Genomic DNA, 16,439 nt, shown 5'->3' on the forward strand with positions numbered 1-16,439 from the left:
TTTAAAAGTTAGCTAGTCTAGTCACAATGATTTAGAATGAGACTGAAATAGCAACCAAATTAGCCTTTTTATTATTTAAAGTGAGCAACGCCTGATCATACTGACCACTTAACATGTATTTATATTATATTATATTATATTATATTATATTATATTATATAGATATTTAGGAGAACAGCAGTGCTAGAATGATGTTGAAGTAAGGCGAAGAAGCTCTGGAGAGGTCTTCATTTAGTTTATTGAAATATGTATTAACTGTTTTTCATTTTTAAATAAACTAGACTATTTTATTATGAGAGGAGCAGGTCAGGGAAGACATAGGAGAGCCAGGTGGAGTTTCAGAGTGTGAAGATATAAAAATTATATTAATTTCAATAAAAACCAGGAAGGAGAAAGGGTGAAGACTGATGTCAGATTGATTTCTTTCAACGTTTCAATATTTTTATTATTATTTCCACACTATAATGGTAATGGTTAGGAGACAATAAGAAAAGTGCTTGAGGAGAGGTTTAAAAATAAATTAATGAAACTTTTTGCTACACAATAAATAGAGTTGAGATGTATAATAATGTATACATCTGAAAATGAAGTTGTTTAAATTCTCATTCTGTATGATAAAAACATACTTTTTATATTTAGTTCACATTCTGACACTGTACTGTAGTGTCTGTTGTGAATCCATGCAGGAACATCAGGCTGCAGAGAGTCAGAGGGAGGCAGAGACAGAAACACAAATCCGTAGATATTTTAGTTAAATGTTTGCGGCTGAAAATGACAGGGAAAAAAACATTTGGGCTTTTTGCTTCAGTGTTTTTTATGGCTCATGTTTGGTAAGTTACTGAAGGGCTGGAAAGTGAGACTGAGTTAACAGTGGGGAGTTAAGGTGTCTGTTAGACGTGAAAAGTATCATTTTTATTTATTTTGTAGATCAAACTGTTGCACTGATGTAGAGAGTTGTTCAAGAAGAACAAAACTTGTTTTTCGGATTTTATTTTTGTTGGTCAAACTGCTGTATTGAGTTTAAAACTGCTGAGTCCTATTTTATGAGCTGTTTTCTACTTTGGTTTTAGAAAGAGGTTGAACCAATTCAATTACCAGTCAATTTATAACAGTGCATTTTGACCAACAATTAAATGTCTTTTGACCAATAAGATATATCAGAATCTGGTAGCCTGCCTGTGCTACCAGAGTATGTAGCTTGCTAGTTGTGAGGCAAATTCTAAAGTGAGTGTTCATCCTGGAATGACAGTCATTATACTGTTAACTTTAATCTGATTATTGGATTGTAAATAGTAACATGTTAGAATATCGTATTTTCCGCACTATAAGGCGCACCTAAAAACCTTAAATTTCTTCAAAAGCTGACAGTGCGCCTTATAATCCGGTGCGCCTTATATATGGACCAATATTGAGCCACAACAGGTCTGGCAACTACGGTAAGCAGCCGACGACTTCATTTTCGCCCGTAGAAGAAGAAGCGCGTGGTACATGCTGGAATAGTTGTCAGAACGCTGGTTTGTTAATAAAGTTTGACTGACCTATCTAGTCTGCAGGTCATTTAGCACCACGTTCTGCACAAACATGCTGTGCGCGAACGGAGAAGGGTGACCATCGTCCGGCCACGCCCCGGCCCAGTCACGGAAGGCTCACTCTAAGTTCTTCTTTTAGTTTTACTAATATACTAAACTTTTCCTTACTTTTACAAACCCTCTCTTTATAAATCTTTATGACAGTCTAATGTTTTGTGGTTTCTTCCATTACATTTCCCTGTATTTTGCTTTTACATTTTAAAAATATAGTTTTAAATCCTGCATATTCAAGTCTTAATCTTATTAGCCTCTCATCCTTTGTATTTTTGCTCCCAGTTCTAATTTTACCCACTGCCTTTTGGATTTTATAAAACTATTTATTTTTCATCTCACCTTATTTCCAATTATTTCTTTGGATTTAGTTTAATGACATTTTCCCTCTGATTTGCTTGTTTTTACTATGAAGCTGCAGATGGTATTTTGACTCTTCTTTTTTTGCCATGTTATGCACTCTCATTTCATTTTACTCAAATAAAATAACATTTGTGCTGGTACCCACACAAATGCCATTGTTAAACCCAATATTATGTATCCCAAATAAAGTATGTAGTATGTCTAATAAAATATCGGTCCTACTCTATGAATTATTGTTTTAAACTCAATAATGCAGTTGCAATATATATTTTTCAATTGTTTACTTGTGCTCTGCTAATTTCATGCTCTAAACACAACGTTAGAACATCGGTATTCCTCTCCTTTCAAAAACCATGATTAATATATTATTAATCATTTTTCTGTTAAATTACATATACTTGATGTTAAAGCAATTAGCATGTAGTTTTCCGGTTTTGTTGTGATTCACATTATGGACCGCAGAAGGATTTTGATCAGGCATCTTCACAGCCACACGCTGCCTTGTGTCTCACTGCTGCCATCTGATGGACATATTAGGATCCTACAACATTCAGATTTTCTTAACCCTCCTGTTTTGTTGCGGGTCAAATTAACCCGTTTTGAAAAAATATATATTTTCTGTTCCAGTGGGCAAACTCTACCCACACTGAGTGGAAACTCGGCACAAGTGGGTGGAAAACATAAATACTCTCTGCATGACTCATTTGTCTTGATTTTAATCAGCGGGTCACTTTGACCCAGAAAAGAATATGTGTCTCAAGTTCCTTATAAACTTCACCCCTTGAAAACAAAAATTTAAAATGTAATATAAAAAAATCTACAAGAAGCCAATTTCAAGGATATTTATAGTTTTTTTGTGTCTAGGTTTTTTCAGTGGACGTAAAAAATTTAAATTACATTCATCATCCAAATGAGTAAATTGTCGTCATTAATCCTTCATTTGTGAGAAATAAAAAAACCCCATCTTTGCACAAATATTGATTGAAATTGTTAGTATTGGAGTTAAATCAGATACAAAAATGTTTTGGAGGCCAAATTGACAAAGGAACATTATTGCTGTACCTCAGAAACGAACATAACAGGAGTTATAGGGGACTGGACTAAAAACTGAGACATATGTACAGCTACATCTAGAAAATGTTAAAATATCATTCAGGAATTGAATATCTTTTGACTGTTTTTTCAGAGAGTGAAACTTTCATTATCTAGATTTCTTACACAGGGTGAAGTATTTCAATCCTTTATTTCTTGTAATCGTTACATTTATGGCTTACAGATCATGAAAACACTAAACTCAGTGTCTCCGAAAAGTAGAAAAACATTTCAATGTTGAAAATTTGTTGTGTCACTCTAATCACTGAATTAACTTGACAACCATCCACAAAGGTTTCCTGAGCCTCTGAATGGATTCTCAGTCTGGGTCAGTGAGCTACACAATCACAGGGAGGACTGCTGATTGAGCAGATGTTCAGAAAAACAAACATTGAAACCATCCACAGGGAGGGTAAACCACAAAAAGTCACTGCTAAATAAGCTGTTTGTTCTGAGTGTTGTATCCAAGCATATTTATATAAAATTGATTGTAAAGAAGATCTGGTTTGAAAATATGCACTGGTAACTGATAACTGTTGAATGGATTTTTTATTTTATTTGATTTTTTTTTACATAAAATCCATTCAATAATTGATTTGTAAGCCTTGAGTCAGCACATCAAGATCCACTACGGACACATTGACAACTTTTCACAGAAGATTGTGTATAAAACAGAATTTTTATCTTTGTTACTGTGTGTGTTTGACCTCAGTTGTGTTTTTCCATACATGAGCCAAGAGGCCAAAGATGCTCAACTGTTATCAACAAAAATATCAACTCTTCTGGTATCCATCCTTACATCATGTCAGTCAGACACTTTACTGCCCATGACCTCTATTTAGAACAAAAAAATACATAAATGTAAAAATAAGGCAATTATTCTACATTTCTTGTAACATTTTGTGCTTCATACACCATACTGAAACAATAAATTCATTTTTGTATACACTTGTTAAAAATAGAAATAATACAAAATATAAATGAACACAATAAAATTAAAATTCATTAGATGCTTGGCCAGAGATATTGGGACAATGAGCTGCCAAAATCATTTTATCACAGAACTAAGGCCGTTTTCCCCATTATTTTTTAATTCCAGACACTGCTCTGCTTACGATGAAGCAAAGAGATCATGTCAAACTCAAAATGTTAAAGCTAATCTTGGTCAAAAGGAAGCAAAATAATCTGAACTGCCGTGGTATTTGTACAGAAAGTCTTTCCAAACGAATTCTCAGTATGAAATCTCTGTTTACTGTGGATCCTCAGTTTGTGATTCCTCAGATTTTCCGCTCGTGTAAACAACTTCAAACACAGATCGCAACTAAATGGTTTCTCTCCTGTGTGCATAAGCATGTGACTTTTTAAATACCGCTTCTGGACAAACCTTCTTCCACATTCCTCACAAGCAAAGTTTCCCTTCCCGGCCACCACTTTCTCCTCTTTCTGATGAATCTGCATATGTTTAACAAGGCGACTCTTAAGGACAAACTTTTTGTCGCATTGATCACATGACAACTGATTCTCCCCAGTGTGGAGTCTAACATGCAGGAGTAAACTTTGTTTCCGTGTAAAAGTGGCGCCACAATACCCACAGACAAACGGTTTTAAATTTGAGTGGGTTATCATGTGGCTTTTTAGAACATCCTTAAGTCTGAAACATCTGCCACAGTCGGGGCACCTAAATGGTTTTTCCCCTTTATGGATTGTCATGTGGGCCGTCAGAGATCCATTTGAGGTAAACTTCTTATCGCATATCTCACATTGAAATGGTTTCTCTCCTGTGTGGCAAGTCATGTGAACTTGAAGGCCAGGCTTCCGGGTAAACCTTTTACCACATTTATCACAGACAAAGGGTCTTTCTCCCGTGTGGGGTCTATGGTGAGTTTTCAAATGACACCGACTGTGAAAGATTTTACCGCAATCTTCACAAACAATTGATTTTTCACAGCGATAGATTCTCACATGACATTTAAGAGCACCTAGTTTCTGAAATGTTTTACCACAATCATCACAAGAAAAGGATTTTCTGCCTGGTTCGAGTCCCATCTTCGTATCACCATTTTGCTTCCCTCTAGAGTGATTCTTCTCAACCGAGCAGCTGGAAGACTTTTCTCCTGAATGACCTGCCATATGTTTCTGGAACATCTGCTTCCTCACAAACTGTTTAAAGTGGTCAGTGCAGTTTAAGGTTTTTTCGGCAGCTTTACGTCCCACTTTGCTGTTTACACCAGACTGACATGTTCTGGGTTCCCTCCAATCTTCATCACTGTCTTCATTTTCAGATCCAGATCCTGATAGATTATCATCTTCGCTTTCATCACTGTCTTCAGTCTCAAAAGAGGCTGAATAACTTTCTTTAATATTTGGCTGTAAATAAGTACTTGGATCTGACTCTCTGTCAGGTTCTGGTCCTCCACTGATCTCTCCATCAGGTTCTGTTTTCACCTTTGCAGCTGAGCTGCTGGTTGAAGCTTCTGTCTCTCTGCTGTCTTCACTTTTGATGCGATGAACTTTTGACAATTGAGGTTTCTCTTCTTCCTCATTCTTCACAGTAAGCTGCCCTACATCCTGACTGATCCACTGTTCCTCCTCTTCCTTCTTCACCTGGAAACATGTGAAGTTCTGCTCGTCCAAACTGGAACTGCTGAGATCAGGAACCTCTTCTTTAACCACCCACAGTTGCTGACTTCCTGCAGCAAACACATAGACCTCTTGGTTAGATTTTCTACCAATGTCTGTTTATTGTGGAAAAACAAAAAAAGTGTTATGGTAAAATTGTTGTGCCTACAAAACATGCAAAAGCATGAAAATATGCTGATAAATCTGTAACATTTAACCTCCACAAACTATTGGATCAATGAGTAGAAAGATGGACAATTTAACATAGTAAACTGGCTCATATTTTTCAGCAACTTGTAAAACCACTTGAAATTTAAAACCAGAATAACTTTACTGTGTCCACGTTAGAAGCAAAAGTCTTAATTTCATTTTGAACTGAACTTGCTTTTTTAGAAATAAAGGGTAAACACAGACATACACAGCATAAGACAAACAACCTTTTCTCCCGGACTGAAGTTTGTTTAAAACCAGTAAAGGAGGTCTGAGGTTCTGCTGGTCCAAACTGGAACTGCTCAGATCAGGAACCTCTTCTTTAATCACCAACGGCTGCTGCTCTTCTGCAGGAAACACAAAAACATATTGTTTACATTTCACATTTCAAGATCTGTGTATTGTGGAAAGTACTTTTTTCAATTTTGATGTTTAGGGGATTAGTGAGCTTGACCACAGCTCAGTGTTAGAGCAACTCCCAGCTCTAACACTCTCTCTTTCTCTCTCTTCCTTGTTGTCATTTCAGCTGCTCTCTCTTGTCCCTTTACCCCTTTGGACATCTCTTCCACATGATAACTCAGGGCTAACAGGAAAAACATATTTGTAGGCACGGAAAGCTATTCAGGAAGAAACTATAGATCTGTTCCTTTTAATCTTTTCTATCTGTCATCACAGCTGCATCTGTGTCTCTTGTGTCTTTTGGTTCCATGGGCTAATCTTTTGTTGTTCTCATCCTTCTCAGTTGCATCTCCCTCCATTGTAACAAATTTGTCAAAAAGGGAAGAAAAAAAAATTATTACTCACATGACCTCTGTCTTTGCTGAGCCAGCATCAGAGATAATTAAAACTAATTCCGTTTCTCCATTTTGTTGCCTCTTTCAATATGATTGGGTATTGAGGCACCATTAGGATCATTAATCCTAATGGTGCCTCATTCTTGTCTCTTGCCTCAGTCTCCTTTTTTCCCCTTCTGTGCTTAATCTCTTCCCTGAATAATTGATGCTATCAAAATTGGCAATATAGAACTAAAGGTTTTAAGTAATTAATGTGTACCACCTCCAACAAAAAACTTCCCAATTTGATTTTTCAGAAGCTTAAAAAAATAGTTATACGATGTTCAAGGTGTGCCTGTAAAAATTCATCACACTGCTAAAGGCAGCTGGAGTGGCTTCTTGAAACCAAATACCCAGGGTATGTCCAAACTTATGCTGCATTCAAGTTACCTGGGAAGTGGGAACTCGGAGGTGGCTTTTACGTCAGACACAAGGTAACCGCAATCTTGTTAAGAAGTCGGAATTTCAACATGGCGACGCCCATGAACGTCTGTTTGCAATAGCTGTTACAAACACTACTTTTAATTTGTCCAGCTTACAGTTGCAGGCGGTACATGCAACATTGATTTTAGACGCACGTCTACATGTGTATCTCGTCAAATAAGCACGTTTCCACCACAGCTTACTGTTGTTGATGCGAGGACCGGCCATATTGAAACGAGAAATCAACCACACAAATAGTAACTGTGGGTAGTGGGAGTCGATCCCAGTTTCTCCGTGGAAAATCCGACCTCCGAGGGCGACTGGGAAGTCGGACTTTCCCAGTTCCGAGTACAACTGGAACGCAGCATTACCCCCGAAGTTTCTTGAAGCGTTCACAGATTCCGCTTCCTGAAACAGACCCCTGGCGACATCTGGCTGTTTAGGTCTATCGTTGTAGGTCTCAGTATACATATTTGACGCCAGAGCACCCACCCCAATAAGCAGCTATTTCCTGTTTACTTCATGCTTCCATCGATGCTAATGATCAAATCTAAATATAATGCTTAGATTTAGTGATTTACCTTCACTCTCTTCCTTTACAGAGTCAACGTAGCTACATTGTTTTCCAGACCTGCAGCTTTCCATCGTAACACTGGTCCTCTCACGCCTCTAATGTTCTTGCTGTGATGGAAAACTGTATTAGACTGAGAATCGAAAGGCTCACACATAAGAAAGACACCGACATCCGGTAGATTCAAAATGCTCTTCTGCTTTTTCTTTTTTTTTTTTTTCGGCGGTTGGCAAGAAACCCGAAGATGTGCCTTACCGCCACCTACTGGTATGAAGTGTGAATCACTTGTATAATTTCTACATATTTTTTTCTCTTTAAAAAACAACTGTTGTATATGTTTGCAGTTAATTTTGAGTGTATCTGAACTTTTACTTAATTTTTTCAGACTATATTCTCATATCTTCTCTCTTATATTTATAACCGTCTACTATAACTCGTTCTTTGGTTTCATCCATTCCACATTGATCACATTTCCCTGTATTATGATTTTGTATTTTAAGAAGTGTATAATTCCTTCATGTCCAAGTCTTACTCTTGTTATGAAATTTCCCTCCTTTTTATTTCATCTATTTTTTTAATCCTATAAAACCATCTTCATTTTCTTTCTCCATGCCACCTCTGACATTCTTTCATATGATTTTGTTTAATGAGACTCTACCCTAGATTTTCTTGTTTTTACTATAAAGCTGGTGGATTTTTGTATTTTCCTTTTGCTGTCTTGTCTGCCAACACCCACACAAATTTTATCGTTAACACCGGATATTTTGTAATCTAAATAAAATATGTAGTATTTCTAATAAAATATGCCTATCTGAATGATTGTCAACTCAATAGTACAGCACTTTAATCCAAACAAAAATGTTAATGATTTTATGTCTGCCACCCACCGCACAGCTAACAATACTGACAAAAGTTCTCCTGTACAGGAGAAACCAGCACCATAAATATTACTGAAACAGTAAATTGATCACTTTCTGCACTTATTCAAAAACTGGAAGAATACATAATACAAATGAGCAATATAAATTTAAATTCCCTGCCTGTTTTGGGCAGAAATATGCAGCAGCAGATGCTCCGTCTTCCCAAGACGGTCTCACAAAGAGGATGGTCAGGGTTGTCCATAATTTAATAGATTCCATTTAAATTAAACGTAATGTGGAGATGACAGAAATATTAAAAACTGTTAATTACCAAAGCACTCAGAATAATTTACCGATTAAACGACAGGGTTTACATATTTTAGCGACAGTACATAAAGCATTCAATGCGACGGTTCGCCTAAAAGTATTTAGCAACAAATACATTATTTAACCTCCTGGAGGTCAAATAATCCGTTACTGTAGAACAATCTCTCCCCCATCAGTGATTGCAGCTTGGAAAAAAAGCCACTGAATGTTTCTTTCACAACTTTGATCCTCCCAGGATTATTCAGCCTCCATCATCATTTACTTGACACGGTTTGGATCCTAATAATCTAACGGGAAATTTTCTGTAGACACAAAAATCTCTCCCAGAAGATATGCTCCATCTCTGCGCATCAGAGAAACGTCAACACGGCCGCCATATTGGGAAGGGAAACTGCTGTCACTGAAGTATTTGTCCCCTCCCGGTTTTACATCTGTGGTTTGAGAGACATTTTAAAACAAAAGTTAATTTGGTGTGGAAACAGTACGTCAGCTTGACTTACCGAAGAGAAAACATGGTTGGCAACTCAAGCTCACACATTTGTGCACCAATTTCCCCAAATTGATGCCTTGTACCAAATCTCTAAATTTCAGGTTGGCTTTGAACTAATCTGAAGCTCGTACAGGAAACTGGTACAGACCAATTAAAATGTCAGCTGGAATTTTACCCAACTTGTCATAATGGTTGAAATCGGGCCACAATTTTCTCATTGCCTGACCATGTAGAAACCTCATCTCAGGTTTCTGAAACCACGTTTAACTCGACTCCTAGTCGAGTTAAACGTGTATGCATGAGATACCATGCATACAAAAAATAAACCCACGAAACTTAAGAAAAAAAATTGGTCACAACCAAAAACTTGATAAATTTAAGTCTTAAGGTTTATGCTTAAATTTCACCAAACAGAGCAAGAGAAAAATAAGAGGCGAGATCAAGTTTTATTTTCAAAGTCATCTTCCAGAGTCAATTCTGTAGTTTCTTGCAGGAAACGGAAGTTAGTATCACATTAGGATGTCAAGTAATCCACTGCAGCAAGTCTGTACCTCAGATCTTCTGGTGCTCTTTAGACCCACTGCCTGGGTGCTGTGGGGTTCCAGGTACAGGGATGTGGTCAAATGTATCCTGGGTGTATTTGGAGTCAGATGGGAAGTCTCTTGCTTGCTGGTAGTCGCCGTCTGTGTGGACGATGAGGGATGAAGGGTTCACAGGGCGGGATGCAGCCATTCCCTGAGGAATCTGAGGAGCGCTCCAGTGAGCCTGGAGGAGAGGACGACTACTGTGGGGGTCCAGGCTCAGCATGTCAGCGATCATCTGAAAAATATGTGCATCCTGTGCAGGTGAACAGTCCACATCAGAACCAGCATCAACAACAGAGGAGACACCAACAGCAGACCTAAAGCCAGCACTGGACCCAGCACCACCAGAGCCAAAATCAACTGAAACACCACTAGTAGTAGAGCCAGCTTGGGGGACTCTTTGATCTGCGGTGAGGGAAAAAAAATAAAATAAAAAAATTAATTCAGATAACAGTTATTCAGCTGGAGGCGTTCACAAGAAAAAAAAAATGCATCGTTACCTTTCCTGACAGGAACACAGGCTCCAACACTGAACAACAATAGGCAAATCCAGGAATTCCTGTTCAAACATGAAAGTTCAGTGAAGACAGAGAAACGTTAACAAGAGGTCATATAGAGGAAAACATACCTAAAAACACACTGCTGCGGCATGTTGCTCTCTGCAAAGAGCAGACAAAGCTTTGTGTTGTAACTACTCTGCTGCTGCAGCTGAGTTTATATTAGGGGCTCAGCTGCTTTCATCATTCTGATCATGCTCACCTGGAGCCCTGCAGATCCACGACTTCTGCTCAGTTTAATTAGTGCTGTTTATGGGAAACACTTAAGATCTACAAACCTGTATTTGATCGATCATAGATGCTTATAAAAATGTCTTTTCTCCAATTGTGACACAAACAACTTGAAACCACAGAAAGGTTTTTACATTAAACACTAAGTCTACCATTAAAAGTGAGTTAATTTACATTGCATAGCTTTTGTGTACTTGTGCAGCTCATTTTTCTAAGGCAGAGAGAAAAAAAAAGCAATTTCCACTTGCAGATGCCTTTATTGCAAGCAAAAACCTCCATGTTCTGACAAAATATATTTTACAAATTAAAGTCCAACCATATGGTCTTGACTCATTCATTCCAGTGACTGAAGTGGTTTTCTAGATGTCTTCCTTTCCAGTGACATTTTTCTATTTATTCTGCAAGGTCCAGACATGGCTTCTACATCATTTAACGTCTCTAGGACTTTTAGCAGGAAAACACCTATTTGCTTTACTTTTCAATGTTCGGCCTTTAGTGTCATCTTTTAACTATGATGTCGAGTCAAACAAATATTTGTGTATACAGTCAAAACCATACATACACCGAATAAAAAGACAGATACATTTTATTGGCAGTGAAAGAGAAAGGGAAAATTAAAAACCCACAGAAAAAACATGGGAGTCCTACTGATCTGAAGAAACTGATGAAACTGCTTGGTATTCCATAGATTAAATACACACGAGAGGTCAGGAATAATTCAGTCAAGATGTAAATTTAATTTAACTCCACTGGAGTGTATAGTGAAACAAGTCCAACAGATCCAAGCTCAACAGTAAGTCAGCTCAAAGATAAGGTGCACCGCAGCAACGGTTCTGATGCTTTCTTGCTAGAGATGTTCAAGAAAAATATTGTTGAATTTAGGGAGATTTAAGGCAGCATTAATGCCTTGGAACGCATGAAGAGGAGCAATTAAAGGAATTAAGAGAAGCATTGTTCCTGTGATCAAGACAAGAAGAATGCTGCAGAAAACATTTTGGTAACCTGCAAGGAACCTACAAACTCACAATCACAAATACAGAAAAACCCAGAAAGATTGGAAGGATCTATCATTGTTTCTTTGGATAGCATTTTTATTAGTTGAGTGATTCATTAATATAACACTGGAAATAAACAATATTGCATTTGGGTGTAAATTTAATTAGGTTTGACGTTTCACATTTTAACACAGAAAACCTAAAGCTTAGAGTCTTTGTAATGGAAAACAGAGTAACATCTAATGATCCTTCATTGACTTCAGTTGTGATTTTCACAGAAACCTCACAAAGGAAGGCATCTATGTGTGATGCAAAAATCACTCTAAGACAAATAATTAGAAGTCTGTGAGTTTGTCCAACCCCATTCCCACCTTCTATTAATCTAACATGTTTGGATGTGAGCTCTGTTGGGTAGAGTGAACTGATTATTGACCTATATGTGAAAACAAGTATTCAACTTATACAACACTATGCACAAGTCAAATGAGTGAAATATATGTATATGCATCAACACATTTCTTGTTGGTTAATCGTCACAGGCCTGTAAGTTGAGATGGTTAAATATTTCAGATTGCAACTGTAGGTACATTTTCTTAGGAAATTTAAAATTAAAGGTCTAACACTGCCCTGTGTGAAACAAATTCACCGTATACAGTCCAGCATTTTTATGACATTAAAAGTTTCCAAGTATATTTTTTGTATACCTATTGAAATAAAACTGAAATCCAGAGTACTGTCAGTTTTAATAAAAGGAAAGGTAAAGAGCCCTGGAAGGCGAGGGGGGTTGTTCATCTGTTTGAATGCAGAACTCCATCTCACATGAAGTAAATTGATAATGTGATCTTTTGCTATTAAGCTAGATGAGAAATATGACTACATTCTAATAAAAGCCCAACAACACACTTTAAACATGCTGGTCATGAACGTGATGATTTCTCTAACTGGATGCACGCGTGTTTCTTCATGTTTGAGATTCGAACAAATCTTTTGCCACAATTGTTGCACCTATAGGGTTTTTCTCCTTCGTGGGAACTCATGTGTGCTCTAAGCTCCGCTGTCGTACCACATCTTTGACCACAAACATCACAGCCAAACTGCTTTTCCCCCGGGTGGACGCTCATGTGTCGACTGAGAGTTGAGTTCTGAGTAAACCTTTTGCCACAAACACTGCAGCCAAACAGCTTCTCTCCTGTGTGGACATTCGTATGCCTCCTCAGAGTTGAGTTCTGAGTAAATCTTTTACCGCAAATATCGCAAGCAAATGGTTTCTCTCCAGTGTGGGTGCTCATGTGTGCCAGAAGATTTGCAGATTTGGTAAAGATTTTACCACAAACTTCACAGTCAGTTGGTTTGATGTGAGTGTTCATATGCTCCTCAAGATTTTCGGTTGTAGTAAATCTTTGACCACACACTTCACAATTGTATGGTCTTTCCCCTGTGTGGACGTCCATGTGTCTCCTAAGAATAGAGCTTTGAGTGAATCTTTTATCACAAATATGACAGCTAAATGGTTTCTTTCCTGTGTGGAGTGTTATATGTGCCCGGAGATTTGCTCTTTTGTTAAATCTTTTTCCGCAGACGTCACAGCTGAATGGTTTCTCTCCGGTATGGACACTCAGATGTGCTCTAAGATTTGAGGTTGTTGCGAGTCTTTTACCACAAATGTAGCAGCTAAGTCGCCTCTCTCCTGTGTGGACAGTCATGTGTGTTTTGAGTGCTGAACTCTGGCTAAATCTTTTACCACAAATATCGCAGACAAACGGCTTCTCGCCTGTGTGCACCAGCCTGTGCCGCAGGAGATTTGCATTCTGGGTAAATCGCTTCCCACAGTCGTCACAGCCATACGGTTTCTCCCCTGTATGCACTCGTAAATGTGTTTTGAGATTGAACTTTGAATCAAACTGCTTATTACACACAGAACAGCTGAAGGTGATTTTCACAGAGTTCCCTCCTGCACCATATTTTCCCCCTGACACTGGTGCACATGGGTTATAGTTTCCATCTTCAGTTTCAAGTTCAGAATCAGAAGATTTCTGCCAGTACTCATCATCACTGGCTTCGGTTTTAGTAGAGTTGGATGAGTCTAAAGCCTTCTCATCCGTCTTTGGCTGCACACGACCAGGTTGATCTGGATCTGTTGAGAGTTCTGGTCCCTCACAGTCCTCTTCATCACTTTCTGTTTTTATCTGTTCGACTGATCTTCTGGTGGGAAGTTCTGGTTCTCTGCTCTCTTCAGTTTTGACCTGAGGACGTTCTGAGAACTGAGCTTTTTCTTCTTCACCTTCACTTTTCACAGTAACCACCATAAGGGGGAATTCATTGGTATCCGTCTCCAGTCCCTCATTAAGCTGCTTCTCCCCCTGACTGATCCTGAGTTCCTCGTTTTCCTCTTTTATCTGAGTCAGCTCTGAACTGCATTGGTCCAAATTAGTGTTCCAGGAAACCTCTTCTTTGATTACAATTTGCTGCTGATCGTCTTCAAGTAACACTAAAACAGACAAACAGCAGAGGGAAAAAGATTAGCTGACATCAAACTACCTTAACATTTAACTTTACTATATGTGAAATAATACTGTCAACAGCCGTATTCCAGATTGTGTAAATTTGACACACTTTTTCAAAACAGTCATTGGATTGTGGTGGCCTCAGAGCGTTGGGGGACGAGGCATCATTTCATAGACATGGAGCGTCTTTATTGTAGCACAGATCTAAACCTCTCTTATGTTCATGCACATCAGATAAAATACACCATATAGACACAAGATCTTTTCTTGTAGCTGCTTTAGAATTGCTTAGCTAAGAGATGTTATTCAGATTTATTCTTCTGTTTGATATAAAAAGTCTAAGCCTCAGATTAACAAACCATTGATGGGATGACAGAGACACCTGAAGGGAATAACTGAGTCTGATCTGTGTGTGTCCGAGTATAACTTGATATAGCTACTCAACTCCTCACTGAAGAGATGTTACATGGGGATCTTAAGATTCATGAGGCCACTGACTGCTACAATGTTATAATAGTGCAGAAAATATAACGTCTTTATAGAAAAGATTGTTGTCTGCTTATGAAGCGCTTAATAGATTGTGCTGCAGTTATTAGACCAGGCAATACATAAAGATGCATGATGAGGATTAATGAAATTCTGAGCTACAGAGTAATAAACAAACTGTGATGTCAGCAAGGACTTGCAGCATCATTAAAACTACTTAATTACCACTTACTGAGATCTTTGTTGTCTTGTGTTTCCTCCTCTAGTTTTGATGTGGATGCTGCAGGAGGTTCCAAGCTGAATCCTCGAGCTTCATTTGCTTCAAGCTTCATCATTTCAGACATCCTCGCTCCACTTGTGATTCTTCTTTTGTTGTTGATAAAAGATATTTATAAAATTAAGACTTTAGAGCATCCAGCATGAATCCACTTCTGCTGCTTTAGGAAGGATGCCTGGAACTGTAAAAACACAAGTTAAGTTCATGTTGGTTCTTTCCACTCCCAATATGGCGGACGCTTTGACGTACTGGACCAGCGTACAGCTCGTCCAAGCGGGAGTTTAGTTACTTTCATGTTATGTTTTACTTACAAGATCAACTGATTTACATTGAACTAAACTTTTTAATTAAAGCTATAGTAAAAATGTATCTTAAGTAGAAAGAAGACCATACCGCCAACGACTAATTAATTTTAGATGTAATTTTGATCAGGCATCGCTTTTTACACACCTATGCATTTTTTTGGTTCATCTAAATTCACAAACAGAAAAATCACAACGATTGGAAAACCGCTCAGCTCCATCTACTTCCATCAGGTAGCTATGATAATCTGCATCTGTATGCATTCTTCAGGAAAGAAGGTCACACCGTATTTACCTGCGCTTTCTCGCTTAATCTCTCCGTTCAATCCATCAAATGAAGATTATGGGTTCTTCCGGATTTATTTAGCCTCCATCGTCCTTTGTTAATCAGGTTGTGACCAGGGATCTCCCTGCTATGCCATTAATTTTGTCTTAAACTTCTTATATCGTTCATCATAAACTAATCTGTAAAAGCATCCTAACCACCTCCTCCAAAAGCACTAGCTTCGTCAGTACTACCATTATTTTGTTCCTCCGTTCTTTTCAACAAAGCATCCAATTAAAAGTTCCTACCCCTGAAATTCTAAGAGTGTCTTGCAATATTATTCATAACCTTTTTCTTATTTTGTCATGTTGCAACCTTAAATGTTAATGTAAAATAAATAAATAAACAAATAAATAAAAAAACAAAAAAATTTTGGACAGAAAAATAGTTTGGATTTATTGAAAAATTTATACATTTATGAAAACAAGTTTCTTTGCAAACTGAGGCTGGCATTTTTAAAAAATATATATTTTTATGTACCTGAAGCTGTCGCTGTTTCGATTTATGTCTGATTATTTTTGTTTCGCGGTCACTCGTTTTTTTTTTTAAATTGTGCTACTATTACTCGTGCACAACCTATCATTGTTGCTTAACATTAGATGTATCGGTAAGCAGTTTATTAAAACAGCTTAGACCTGGGATTGTTTTGATATTGGTCAGACTCTCCGATAAACATTAACATCGTCTAACAGCAGCAAAATCCTACAGATGACACTAACGTTGTTCTCTTGCGCATACATTTTTGTGCTTGTTGCGATTATTTTAACAACAGATCGTTTGCGGTCTAGATCAATCAGGTAAACACACACA

The 16,439-nt window shown here is 37.8% G+C and overlaps 2 protein-coding genes across 6 annotated transcripts; both read right to left on the minus strand.

Annotated features, from left to right (window-relative positions):
* Nucleotides 1-3,167: 3,167 nt before the first annotated feature.
* On the minus strand, nucleotides 3,168-8,105 carry LOC103481861 (uncharacterized). 2 transcript variants are annotated; one of them, XM_008437642.3, is made up of 3 exons: nucleotides 7,702-8,105; nucleotides 6,092-6,211; nucleotides 3,168-5,725 (listed from the first exon to the last, which is right to left on the minus strand). In XM_008437642.3, exons 1-3 carry the CDS (start codon nucleotides 7,763-7,765, stop codon nucleotides 4,191-4,193), a joined length of 1,719 nt encoding a protein of 572 aa, XP_008435864.1. In that variant the 5' UTR covers nucleotides 7,766-8,105; the 3' UTR covers nucleotides 3,168-4,190. The 2 variants fall into 2 exon arrangements, with proteins under 2 accessions (XP_008435864.1, XP_008435863.1); XM_008437641.3 differs by lacking the exon at nucleotides 7,702-8,105 and adding an exon at nucleotides 7,324-7,652.
* Nucleotides 8,106-8,799: 694 nt separating this feature from the next.
* LOC103481862 (uncharacterized) lies at nucleotides 8,800-16,410 on the minus strand. 4 transcript variants are annotated; one of them, XR_014085012.1, is made up of 5 exons: nucleotides 15,600-16,410; nucleotides 14,958-15,091; nucleotides 10,581-14,223; nucleotides 10,453-10,511; nucleotides 9,796-10,357 (listed from the first exon to the last, which is right to left on the minus strand). XR_014085012.1 is itself a non-coding variant. In XM_017310734.2 (4 exons), the coding sequence occupies exons 1-3, from the start codon at nucleotides 10,601-10,603 to the stop codon at nucleotides 9,921-9,923; spliced, it is 519 nt and encodes a 172-aa protein (XP_017166223.1). In that variant the 5' UTR covers nucleotides 10,604-10,728; the 3' UTR covers nucleotides 8,800-9,309; nucleotide 9,920. The 4 variants fall into 4 exon arrangements, 2 of the variants coding, with proteins under 2 accessions (XP_017166223.1, XP_081456552.1); XR_001777617.2 differs by having other exon boundaries at nucleotides 14,958-15,183; XM_017310734.2 differs by lacking the exons at nucleotides 14,958-15,091; nucleotides 15,600-16,410 and adding an exon at nucleotides 8,800-9,309 and having other exon boundaries at nucleotides 9,920-10,357; nucleotides 10,581-10,728.
* Nucleotides 16,411-16,439: the final 29 nt, after the last annotated feature.

This window comes from Poecilia reticulata, chromosome 19 (genome assembly GCF_904066995.2).
Source record: "Poecilia reticulata chromosome 19, P_reticulata-male-v2, whole genome shotgun sequence".
Lineage (NCBI taxonomy): Eukaryota > Metazoa > Chordata > Actinopteri > Cyprinodontiformes > Poeciliidae > Poecilia > Poecilia reticulata.